General features: G+C 46.5%; 2 protein-coding genes across 4 annotated transcripts in view; one reads left to right on the plus strand and one right to left on the minus strand.

Annotated features, from left to right (window-relative positions):
- The window catches only part of LONP2 (lon peptidase 2, peroxisomal), a 93,590-nt gene extending 86,750 nt beyond the window's left edge, over positions 1–6,840 (minus strand). Inside the window, exon 1 of the mRNA XM_005664451.3 lies at positions 6,456–6,840. Coding sequence (XP_005664508.3) covers positions 6,456–6,688 — 233 coding nt within the window. The 5' untranslated portion in view covers positions 6,689–6,840. The remainder of the gene's footprint in view (positions 1–6,455) is intronic.
- ABCC11 (ATP binding cassette subfamily C member 11) overlaps positions 2,845–13,067 on the plus strand; it is an 84,800-nt gene continuing 74,577 nt past the window's right edge. For 2 of the 3 annotated variants that reach the window (XM_021094228.1, XM_021094230.1), the window contains exon 1: positions 2,845–2,919. The gene's annotated coding sequence lies outside the window, so the exon portion shown is untranslated. Of the gene's footprint in view, positions 2,920–4,820; positions 5,953–13,067 lie in introns of those variants that run through there. The other variant, XM_021094229.1, reaches the window with a different exon arrangement.

A 13,067-nucleotide genomic window follows, 5' to 3' on the forward strand; every position in this document is an offset into this window, starting at 1 on the left:
TATGTGATGATTTTAGTGAGCCTGCTCACTTCTAGATACAGTTAATTCTAGATTACTTGAGTATAAATGATTCATTCTGCAATTATCTGTAACCTTTGACTTCCTTTCATCACCCAGCTCCTTCTGAGCTATGCATATCTTTTTCGCCACCTATAAATTATTCATTCTGCAATTTTCTGTAACCTTTGGCTTCCCTTCTCCACTCAGCTTATTCGGAGCTATGCGTATCTCTTTCACCACCTTCCAGGCATGCCATGTAGACAAGGGAGAAAACTTGATTTAAACAGCAACTTAAGCCAAAAACTTCGGGAGACAATTTGGTGGGGCAAAAAAGTATCACGTACTTTAAAAACTTCATACTTTTGGAGTTCCCATTGTGGCTCAGCGGTAACAAACCCAACTAGTATCCATAAGGACGCAGGTTTGATCCTTGGGTTAAGGATCTGGTGTTGCTGTGAGCTGTGATGTAGGTCGCAGACTCCGCTTGGATCCTGTGTTGCTGTGGCTGCGGCGTAGGCTGGCAGGTGTAGCTCTGATTTGACCCCTAGCCTGGGAACCTTCACATGCCACAGGTTCATCTCTAAAAGGCAAAAAAAAAAAAAAAAAAAGGTCTAGTGATACAGCTGGATGTCCAACCAACACCAACATGTCCAAGACAAAAAAAAAAAAAAAAAAAAAGAAAAAAACCACTTTAGTTATTTGTGTTGTGGCTGCTTTTCTTCCATCATTAATCAAACAGGAGGTTCTCTCTCCCATCACCTGAAAATCAACTCAGATTGCCTGAGAGAATTAGCAATACCTGAACTGACTGAACTGGAACTCACTGCAGATGACAACCATCTGTGCTTACTCAATGCAAAAAGGGTTCACAGCTGCGTATACAAAAAACAATGACTGAGGAGAAACCGGGTTCCTGGCCTAAGGGGTTTACAAACTAGAAACCAAGGAGAAACCTGAGAGAGAGGAGACAAATCCAAACCTCCAGAAATAGGGAATAAATTATTTGGGCTACATCACTGATTAAAGATGAGACTAAAAATAAGTTTTCTCATAAAGCAAATGAAGATACTTCTGCTGACTGTGAAAGGAAGATGTTCTGAACTGAGATGAAGCTAGAAGTACACTATGCCTTTCCTCCTAATAAAAAATGTATATACAAAAGTTTTGAATATGTTATTTAGTTTTGGGTGTTTTCTCTCTCTCTCTTTTTTTTTTTTTTTTTTTTGGTCGTTTTAGGGCTGCACTCACAGCAAATGGAGGTTCCCAGGCTAGGGGTCGAATCAGAGCTACAGCTGCTGGCCTGCGCCACAGCCACAGCCACACGGGATCCAAACCAAGTCTTCAACCTACACCAAAGCTCACACCAACTCCAGATCTATAACCCACATCCTCATGGATACTAGTCAGATTCATTTCCCCTGAGCCACAACGGCAACTCCAAAATATCTTTTTAGTTTTGCCTTGGTGTCGCCCTACGTATCTTTCTCAATATTTGATGATTTTGAGCAAAATTTATCATCATGATTAATAATGACATAGAAACAAGGAAAGAGACTATTAGGATAGCCCCAGGTTCCACAGATGAGGCTTCTATGGCTATAGGGTTTTTGATTTTCACTCCTTTCTTGAAAGTTCATTTCTGAATTTAAGAAATGCGTCTTGTAGGAGTTCCCACAGTGGCTCAATGGAAACAAATCCAACTAGTAACCATGACGTTGTGGGTTTGATCCCTGGCCTCGCTCAGTGGGTTGAGGATCCAGCATTGCTGTGAGCTGTGGTGTAGGTCAAAGACGTGGCTCCAAGCTTGCATTGCTGTGGCTATGGTATAGGCCGGCAGCTATAGCTCCAATTTGACCCCTAGCCTGGGAACTTCCATATGCAGCCCTAAAAAGCAAAAAAAGAAAGAAAGAAAAAGAATGACACTTGTAGACAGATTTTCCTTAAATGCAGATTAGGAAAATCTAAGTAGAGCTATTCATTACATACTTAATAATAGAAAAGATTAAATATTTTAATCTTAGGATTAGCAGGTAGTCGTTTTTTGAATAGTTAAGGAGTTCCCAATGCGGTTCAAATGGTTTAAAAACCTGACTAGTATCCATGAGGATGTGGGTTTGATCCCTGGCCTCAGTGGGTTAAGCATCCAGCATTGCTATGAGCTGTGGTATAGGTTGCAGATGCGGCTCAGATCCCTTGTTGCTGTAGCTCTGATTCGACCGACCTCTAGCCTGGGAACTTCCACATGTTGCAGTTGCAGCCCTAAAAAAAGCAAAAAGAAAAAGTGCTGATAGACAGATACAAAGAAGAGTAATATGTGGATAAAGACTTGCTCTGAATTTTGAAATGGTGTATCTGCTCTACATAGAGCATTCATTTTTTGGTCAGACACGTGCCAATGAAACTAACGAGGGGCTCTAAAGATAGAAGCCAAAAACCAAAGAAGGACTGAGCAACCTACATGCTGAAGAAATGTAGGCAGGTGAATGGATGAATGGAAGGCTGGGAGAAGACGGCAGGGCCATCTTGAAAGGCATGAGGACAGTGTGCAGGGAACACCAAATTACCATCCACGTTCACTAAGAACACAGTGGGTCACCAAGGAGCCCCTCAAAAGATAGTCCAGTGAAGTGGGTTGTCTGAGGTGGCTTGTGGGCAGGATCCAAAACTCTGCCTGGTCAGGCAACACGCCTGCACATGGACATGCAGGAAGGGGCTGTGCTCTTCAAAACGGTAAAGGAAGTGGCTCAGGTAAGTCAACATCTGGCTCTGTCCCATGGTATGACAAGGCACAGGGGAACAATTACTTCTGCCACCCCTCGAAGGCTGAGGCACTGCCACCTGGATGGTCTAAAAGAAACAGGAGACAGGAGCAGCGCCCTCACCTTCCCTCTGGGGTCCCACCGCCACCTTGCAAAGCAGGTAACTGGGAAGGACAGATGTGTGTATTGAAACAGAATATTGTTCAAGATAACGATACTTGTTCTATTACAGCTCTCTTCATTTTTTTTCCTTTTCGGCCGCCCCACATCAAATGGAGTTCCCGGGCCAGGTATCAGATCTAAGCAGCAGTTGCAACCTAGTTGTGACAACATGGAATCCAACCCTTTAACCCACTGTGCCAGGCTGGGGACTGAACCTGTGTCCTCGTGCTGCAGATTCCGTTGTGCCACAGCGGGGACTACTAATTTTTTAAAATAAGAGTATTTAGAGGTTATATTAGAGAAAAAAAAAGATATTGGAACCGAATACCGAGGAAAGCAGGTGCAATTTTTCTACCTAGACTTTTTAAGTAGGGAATGATATTTCCTTTTTTTTTTTTCTTCTTTTTAGGGCCGTACCCATGGCATATGGAAGTTCCCAGGCTAAGGGTCGAATTGGAGCTATAGCTGCCAGCCTATCCCACAGCCACAGCCACACAGGATCCAAGCTGAGTCTATGACCTACACCACAGCTCATGGAAACGCCGGATCCATAACCCACTGAGGAAGGCCAGGGATTGAACTCGCATCCTCATGGATCCTACTCAGGTTCGTAACCACTTAACCACAATGGGAACTCCCTTTTTTTTTTTTTTTTTTTTTTTTTTTTGCTATTTCTTGGGCCGCTCCCGCAGCACATGGAGGTTCCCAGGCTAGGGGTCGAATTGGAGCTGTAGCCACTGGCCTACGCCAGAGCCACAGCAACGCAGGATCCGAGCCGCATCTGCAACCTACACCACAGCTCACGGCAACGCCGGATCGTTAACCCACTGAGCAAGGGCAGGGACCGAACCTGCAACCTCATGGTTCCTAGTCGGATTCGTTAACCACTGCGCCACGACGGGAACTACCCCCTTTTTTTTTGTTTGTTTTAAGAACGATATTTCTAAGACTGTCTGGTGGGTACGAATAATGCTGAAACCTATGAGGAATTTTCAGTGTGTATTTTCTAACCTAAATGATTAAGTTTTAACATTGCTATTCATTTAAACAAAAGCAGCAAAATGAACAGCAAGAACCAGAATACATAGTATTTGAATATAGCAATTACTTCCTAGCAGGGGATTTTAGTTGTTGTTTTGGAGGGATTGACAGCAAAGCAATTTAAAAAACCCTCCAAAATCTTGCCAGAATCATACCAATAAATAGTCATGCTAACCTGAAACATGACTAAATCAACTTTCGAAATTCACAGTGTACTCATGGGTAATCAGTGGGAACAAACAAAGTATTTGATCAGAAGTACTCCTGCCTCAAAACTAAGTGCCCTGGCACAGAGAGCAAAAAATTATGGGAGAAAAAAAACAGAGACTTAAGGAGTGGGTTATATGCAAGGCAAGTAGACTCCAATACCATTTATCAGAATTTACTACTGAAACGTGAAAATGATCCAACTCCCCTCCAGCAATAAGCAAAGCAGATCAGTTGGGAACCAAAATGTTTTCCAGCCTGAGAAAAGCAAGGCTTTTACAATGTAGACTAACAATGGACTTCTAACAATGGTTTTGTTTTTTTTTTTTCTTTTGTTTTGTTTTTTGGGGGGGATATCAAATCTCCTTTGAGAATGTGAATAAAGCTATGGACTCTCCTTTCAAAAAATGTATTCGAGGAGTTCCCATCGTGGCGCAGTGGTTAACGAATCCGACTAGGAACCATGAGGTTTTGGGTTCCATCCCTGGCCTTGCTCAGTGGGTTAACGATCCGGCGTTGCCAGGAGCTGTGGTGTAGGTTGCAGACGAGGCTCGGATCCTGCACTGCTGTGGCTCTGGCGTAGGCCGGTGGCTACAGCTCCAATTGGACCCCTAGCCTGGGAACCTCCATATGTTGAGGGAGTGGCCCAAAAAATGACAAAAGCCAAAAAAAAAAAAAAAAAAAAAAGGTATTTGATCACAAGATTTTGACAAAAATAAGACATTCCTAACCCTTTCCAAATTCACTCAGAGGTAGGCACGCCTCATTTTTCAAAAGGATAACTGCAGGTGTGTGTGGGGGTGTTCTAAATTGAAAATATCTCAAGAGATAAGGAGAGGGGGCAGGGGGCTTGGAAAGCAAGTTTGAAGATAATAGCAGAGGGCAATACTATGTATCAGCACTCTCCAAAAGAAACATAATGTGATGCAGGTATGTAATTTCAGTAGCCACATTAGAAAGTAAGAAGAAACAGATGACATGCTAATATTTTACTTAGCCCCAGATATCCAAAATATTACCATACCAACTTTTTGTTGTTGTTATGGCCACAGCCATGGCATATGGAAGTTCCCAAGCCAGGAACTGAATCTGACTTCACCTGTGACCTATGCCACAACTGTGGCAATAAAGGACACTTTTACTCCACTGCCCCAGGCAGGGAATCAAAGGGCACCTCTGAAGCAACCCCAGGAGCCACCGCAATCTGACTCTTAACCCACTGCACTACCACAGGAACTCCACCATTCCAACATTTAATCTTTACGTATTTATTAATCAATAAAACATTTTTCATACCAAATATTCAAAACCTAGCGTGCACTGTATACCTATAGCACACTGAAGGTGATCAACCACCCTGGCTTGTCTGGGACTAAGGGGTTTCCTGGGACATAGGACTTTCAGTGATAAAACCGGGACTGTTCGTGGCGAATCACAGCAAGTGACCACACTCTAACATCTCGATTTGGACAAGCAACATTCCAAGCCCTCTATAACCCCAGGTGGCTAGTGGCTACAATCCTGGACAGTGCTACCATTTATCCAGCGTGGCACAAAGCAGACCACATACATTATTTCATCTAATCTTCATAACACACCTGAGAGACGACGCTGTTCGTTTCCAAGTTACAGAAGAAAGAAAGCAGCACAGGGTCAGCCTGACACTCAATTAGGACCATAGTGTAAGAGATCTCGTGATAAGCTTGGGGCCTAAGAAATGAAATGTTATGAGATGAGAAGACAGGAAAGTTCCAGAAAGGGAGACAAGGGAAAACGTGAACAGGTAAGGTCCTTTAGGAAGGAAAACAAGCAAGCACGAAGGGGAAAAGGGGGGCGGGGGGTTGGAAGAAAGCTATCCCCAATTAAGGAAGAAATGGTGCAACTTAGGATGAAGCAGGGAAAAGACAAAACGCGTGAGCCTGCAAGGATTTCAGTTTAAGAGGACCAAAAAAGGGGTTGGGGGGCAAGGAGAGAAGAGGATAGGGAAAGGAAAAGAAAGTGGGTGGCCCCGGAAAGTGAAGAGCATCGGCCTAGGAGCCTGAAGACCCAGGGGGCGGGGAGGGAAATTCGCATTAGATTGTCAGCAGCTAATTGTGCAGTTTTTACGACTCCATGAGTGAGCTCATTTAACAGTTACGAGACATTCCTCTGTCATCCCCGTCTGGCATGTGAGACATCTGAAGAGGCCGAACCCCGCCGCGGGGCCGCCCGGAGCCCCGCGCCCCGAGGCCGGGCAGGGGTCTCCGGGAGGAGGCCGCGCAGCCGCCGCCGGGCCGCCCGGCCTACCTGTGCAGCGGCGGCAGGTCCTGCGCGTCGCTGGCCGGGTCGGGTGTGTTGGGAATGACGCCCAGGATGGTGCTCTGCAGCGATGTGCCCTTGAGCAGCCGGCTCCGCACCAGCTGCAGGTTGCGGGGCGAGTCCACGCTGGTGCGCATGGTGGAGCCGGGCAGCAGCACGCCCTCATGCGTGAGCAGCAGCGGGAGGCGGCTGGGGATCTGGATGGGGTTCACCAACGACATGGCGACTGCCCTCCACGCTGAGGAGCGGCTTCAGGAGAAAGACGCGGTGCCCCGCGCGGCCTATCCGGCGGCAACAGCAGCTCTAGCCCCCCGGCACGCCGCCGCTTCCGGCCCGCGCTCTCGCCCGCCCCCAGGCTCAGCCACCGCCAAGCACCGCCTCTTCCCGGGCGCCGAACACTTTCGAAGAGAGGCGCGCGAGGTATTCCGGAGGGTCCCGTGTCGCTGAGCCCGCTTCGGTCTCAGAGCTGAGTTGTGTGGCCAAGGGTGCTCTCATGTAAATTATGTCCACTTGAAATGTTTGTGCCTTTCTTTTTAAATTGACTTTAGGTGTACAAAAACGTTGCAAAAATATAGTAGAAGTACGGTAAATGTACCTTTCACCCAGCTTACCCTGTAATCGTTTTACACAATCACAGTTCAGTCGTAAAAGCCAGGAATTAACATGTCTAATCTATAGGCATCCACAAATTTGCCAGTTTTCTCACTAATGTCGTTTTTTTTCTCGTCCAGGATCCCGCTTTTCATTTATTTGTGATGTCTCCTCACTCTTTTTTTCTTTTTTCTTTCAAAGCTTTGGTACTTTCAAAGAGGTTTTTTGTTTGTTTGTTTTTGTTTGTTTTGGTCTTTTGTCTTTTCTAGGGCCACACCCGTGGTACATGGAGGTTCCCAGGCTGGGGGGTCTAATCAGAGCTGTTGTCGATGGCCTACACCACAGCCACAGCAAAACGCCAGTTGCCAGCCAAGTTTGGGACCTGCACCACAGTTCAGGCAATGCCAGATCCTTAACCTGCTGAGTGAGGTCAGGGATCAAACCAGAAACCTCAAGGTTCCTAGGTTCCTAGTCGGATTCGTTTCCGCTGTGCCACGACAGGAACACAGAGTTTTGGTCTCTTTTTTTTGTAGAGTGCTTCTCAGTTTGGGTCTATCTGATATTTTCCCAACATCAGTGTTATATATTTTTAGTAGCAAAACCACAGATGTGATGTGACCTGAGGGATATATGATGGCGAAATGTCTTACTAGGGGTGATTTTGACCGTGGTTACTTAGTGAAGGTGGCATCTGCCTGCTTTCTCCACTTTAAGTTACTATTTTCTCGTTCTAAGTAAAGTATCTGTAGGGAGTTAATTCTACATGTATTAGTTGGAATTCTTTATGAAAAAGCTACTCTTTCTCCCTAACTTATTTACTTATTCCATTTTTTTTTCTTTTTTTTTCAGTTTTTTTTTTCCTTTTTTTAATTTTTTTTTTTTTTTTTTTTTTTTTTTTTTTTTGGTCTTTCTGCTATTTCTTGGGCCGCTCCCACGGCATATGGAGGTTCCCAGGCTAGGGGTCCAATCGGAGCTGTAGCCACCAGCCTACGCCAGAGCCACAGCAACGCGGGATCCGAGCCGCATCTGCAACCTACACCACAGCTCACGGCAACGCTGGATCGTCAACCCACTGAGCAAGGGCAGGGACTGAACCCGCAACCTCATGGTTCCTAGTCGGATTCATTAACCACTGCACCACTACAGGAACTCCTCCATTATTTTTATGTTAGTGTGAACTCATGGATATTTAGATAATTATGGATTATAATGCAATACTGTCATGTGTTTCCTGCTTGAGTTTTTTTGGGTTTGACCATTGGGAGCTCCTTCCTGTTGGGATTTGGCTAGGTTAGAGAGGGAAAGTTTTCCCCAAATATGAAGTCCGGCTATGCGCTCAGAATCTAGGAAGAAACTTCCAGTCTAGTCAAGTCAACAAGCATTGGTGGAGGGCCTGCTGACTGTGGAGGGCAGAGAAGTAGCAGAAGGCAAGGTCCTACCCAGAAGCACTTCTTGGCCAGGGGCACAGACCCATAAACAGCCAGGTCTGATAGAGCACAGATGGAACTGTTTGTTTCTATATGCTCAGGTAAGGGAAAGAGAAAGCAGGTATCCTGGCCACTGTGCTGGAGACAGAAGGGCAGAAACTCGAGTCTCCTGCCTAAAGATCTGACATGCTCCCAGCTTCTATTCATGCAGTAAACAAGTCTCTCCCTCTCTTTTTTTTCTTTATTTTTCTTTTTAGGGCCACACTTGTGGCATATGGAAGTTCCCAGGCTAGGGGTTGAATCAGGAGGTGTAGCCACCGGCCTACACCACAGCCACAGCAGTGCCAGGTCCCAGCCGAGTCTGCAACCTACACCACAGCTTACAGCAATGCCGGATCCTTTAACCCACTGAGCGAGGCCAGGGATTGAACCTGTGTCCTCATGGATGTTAGATTCATTTCTGCTGAGTCACAAAGGGAACTCCAAAAAAATGCCTTCATATACGGGATATTATGTTAGGTGCTGGAAATACATCGGTGAACACAGCAGATGAGGTTCCTGCTTTAATGGAGCTGACATTCTAGGGGGAAGAAACAAACAGTAAGCAAGGAAAATCCTTTGGGATGATGATTCGTCCTTTAGATGGTTGGAGGGTGCTCTGTTCCAATGACTGAAAGCCTTTGTGGCTGGAATGAGTTTAGAATGTTTGAGGAGCCTGTTCCTGGAATTTACTGAGATGGGCCCTGTTGAGGGAAGCAAGGAGGGAAGCCGGTAGGGTGGGGTTGGAAAAGGCTCTCCAAGGAGTGAGCAGTGGGGGTAAGGCATCTGCTAAGAAGTTTGGGTCTTACTCTAAGCCTGGTGCAAGCCATAGGTGAGTTCCAATTGTGGAATAGTTTTTCAAGCTTATGTTTTCAAAAGGCCACCTTGGGAGTTCCCATTGTGGCTCAGTGGTAATGAACCCGACTAGTATCCATGAGGACGTGGGTTCGATCCCTGGCCTTGCTCAGTGGGCTAAGGATCCGATGTTGCTGTGAGCTGTGGTGTAGGTCATAGACTCGACTTGGATCTGGCTTCGCTGTGGCTGTGGCGTAGGCCGGCGGCTACTGTTCCAATTCGACCCTTAGCCTGGGAACTTCCATATGCCACAGGTGTGGCTCTAAAAAGCAAAAAGAAAAGAGAAAAAGAAAAAAAGAAACAAGAGAAAGAAAAGGAAAAGGTCATATTTGCTGCTTTGGGGAGAATGGAATGCAAGGGTTTAAGGTCAGACACAGGGAGGCCAGTTAGGAGGTGGCTGCGGTTGTCCATCAAGAGGTGATGAGGACTTAGCCTGGAAGCAGTGAATTCAAGCTAAGTTTGAAGGTAGCTTCAACTACCTATGCTGATGGGTTGGACATGACAAGTGAAGGAGAAAGAGCCCTCAAGGATGTTTCCTAGACTGGGGCCTGAGCCGCTGGAGCCCCCAGGGCAGTTGAGCTGGTAGCAGGAGGTCTTGAATCCAACCAGCAAGCTCTGGATCCCCTCTCTGGATGGTACTGGGTACTCTACCCTGGGAAGAACTCTGGGGATGATGGAGAGATAAAAATGCATGGCCCAGTTTCACAAGAGTTTACCTTTTCATCAAGGCCTCTCCAAGGGCAAGAGGGAAGTGTTTCATTTTTTGAGGCTTCTGGTGTTTTGACAAAGAACTCCAAAAGTCATCTTATAAATCTTGCAGTATATTTTTAAGCACATGTTTAATGCTTTTAACATGGACTCTTCTCAACAACAAGAAGAAGTATAAGTGTTCTAGTCACATAATAATAGCTGGATTAAAAGAGAAAAAATCCAGGTGTTCCCACTGTGGCTCAGTGGGTTAAGAACCCAACTAGTATCCATGAGGGATGCGTGTTCAACCTGGCCTTGTTCACTGGGTTAAGGACCTGGTGTTGCTGTGGCTGTGGTGTAAGCTGGCAGCTGCAGTTCTGATTTGACCCCTAGTCTGGGACTTTTCATATGCTGCAGGTTTTCCCTAAAGAAAAAAAACCCAAAATTTATCCTGCACAATAGAAGGTGTGATAACAGAATGGGTTCATGTTTAAGTGGCTTGATTGCATGAGGAACACCTTCTTCCTGTCCAACCAGTGTGCCAGCCTCCTTGGGAAAAGCATCAAGAATCTAAATGTGGAGTTCCCATCATGGCTCAGGGGTTAGCGAAACCGACTAGCATCCATGAGGATGCGGGTTCGATCCCTGGCCTCGCTCATTGGGTTAATGATCCGGCATTACCATGAGTTGTGGTGTAGGTCACAGTTGCAGCTTGGATCCTGCGTTGCTGTGGCTCTGGTGTAGGCTGGCAGCTGCAGCTCCGATTGGACCCCTAGCCTGGGAACCACCATATGCCACAGGTGCAGCCCTAAAAAAAAAGACAAAAAACAAAAAAAGAATCTAAATGTGAGGATATCCCTGGTGGCTCAGCAGGTTAAGAATCTGGCATTTCCAGGCTGTTTGGCCACATGCAAATGGCCCATGTCACTGCAGCAGCTTGGCAATGGCAAAAAAAAAAAAAAAAAAAAAAAAAAAAAGAAAAGAAAAGAAAAAAAGAAATCTAAATGTGAGGACTTCAATGACCCTGTGGCTCTCCTGGCTCCCTCTTTAACCAGCTCCAAATCTAGTTTCTTCACGTATCCACCAAGTGCTTCTTCTTCTTCTTCTTCTTCTTCTTCTTCTTTTTTTTTTTTTTTGTCTTTTTAGGGCCACACCTGTGGCATATGGAGGTTCCCAGGCTAGGGGTCAAATCGGAGCTGCAGCTGCCAGCCTACACCACAGCCATAACAATACAGGATATGAGCAGTGTCTATGACCTACACCACAGCTCACGGCAACGCCGGATCCTTAACCCCCTGAGTAAGGCCAGGGATTGAACCTGCGTCCTCATGGATACTAGTCAGTTAGTCAACCATTGAGCCACAAAGGAATGCCCATCAAATACTTCTATATCCTCTATGTCCGGGGAGCTGTTCTTGATTCACCGAAACATCACTGAACAAGACAGACAAAGCCCCTGGAGGCAAAGAGCTTACAATGCTAGTGAGGAAGGCAGAAAATAAATAAGCCCCCGAAGAAAGGGCCATTTCAGAGCATGATAAGTAAAGGAAATCTAATAGGAAACTCCGTAGAAGGTGCTAGAGAGAGGAAGATACATGATGGGGGGAGTCTGGAAAAGTGACCCTGCGGAGGTGGTGTTCGAGCTGAAACCTGCTTAAGCAGAAAGGCTGGGCTCTTCAAGAAGCTCAGAGGAGAAGCTTCTCGGCAGAGATTAGGACCCAGGTCCCAGTTTCTGGAACAGAGAAGAGTAGGCAGTGGGGTGCAGGGACTTAGCAGCCAACAACAAGGCCAGGGCCAGCGAGGGGCTCCAGAAGCGACAAGGACCAGCCCTGGGAAAGTTCCCAGTCCAGGGAGTGGGGGAGAGGGATGGAAGGAGTGAAGTTGGCTCATCTCAGCGTGTTCAGGCCTGGCTTGCCATGCCTCTGCCCCTTGTCCTGGGCTCTTTCCCTACCCTCTGGTGCCGCTTCTGGCCTTGGGCACTAGCCTCTGCTGGGAAAGTGGTAAGAATAATGAGGAAACAAATCAGCCCTTCCGGAAAGGTTACCTCCCTCCAGCGCCCTCTCCCTCTTGTACACAGATTGTTTCGCCACATGCAAATGGTCCATGGCTAAACTAATCATGACTTTGGCACCTTCAGGACCCAGGATGGGGGGTGGGGGGGGAGGCATAGGCCGGAAGCATCTATTTGCTCTTTCGTTTATTTCTAGTCCTATCCGGCCCCACTGCAGTGATGGGCTTGCTGCCACTTAAAGTGAATAAACCTCACCTCTGTCATGTCCCTGAGAGGAAGGTGGGAGGCCAGGGACCTTTCCTAGGATGTCCAAAGAAGCTCTGGAGGGAATTTCCCTGGCCAGTCAAGGAAGCCGAGGTGGAGGTGAGCCTCATAGACCTGGAAGTCATCCCAAGCCAATGTGTGGCTGAGTTCCAGTTATATCGAAATGAGGAATTCATGTCCTTTTTTTTTTTTTTTCCTTCTGTCTTTTCCTTCTGTCCACCCGAGGCATATGGAGGTTCCCAGGCCAGGGGTCGAATCGGAGCTGTAGCTGCTGGCCTCCGCCAGAGCCACAGCAACGCAGGATCCAAGCCATGTCTGCAACCTACACCACAGCTCATGGCAACGCCAGATCCTTAACCCACTGAGCGAGGCCAGGGATTGAATTTGCATCCTCGTGGATCCTAGTCAGATTTGTTTCTGCTGCGCCACGATGGGAACTCAGAGCAACTCGTGATCTGTAACCATATCCACGACACACATTTGCGTTCCCTTGGTCTTCATTTGCTTTATTTTTCCCTGTTATGAGCTGCCTGGATAAATTCCCTGTTTCTATATAGAGTCACACCTTTGAAACCCTCATTGCATCTTTTTGCAGATGTGTATAAATAAACCAGTTTGGCAAATCATGCTATAACTGAAAGGTGAGGTGGAAAAATAAATCTAATTTCTGTATGTGTTCTCAGAATCTGGTCTTCCTCATGAGCCCCTGTTTGCTGGTTAGTT

Source organism: Sus scrofa, chromosome 6 (assembly GCF_000003025.6).
Source record: "Sus scrofa isolate TJ Tabasco breed Duroc chromosome 6, Sscrofa11.1, whole genome shotgun sequence".
NCBI lineage: Eukaryota > Metazoa > Chordata > Mammalia > Artiodactyla > Suidae > Sus > Sus scrofa.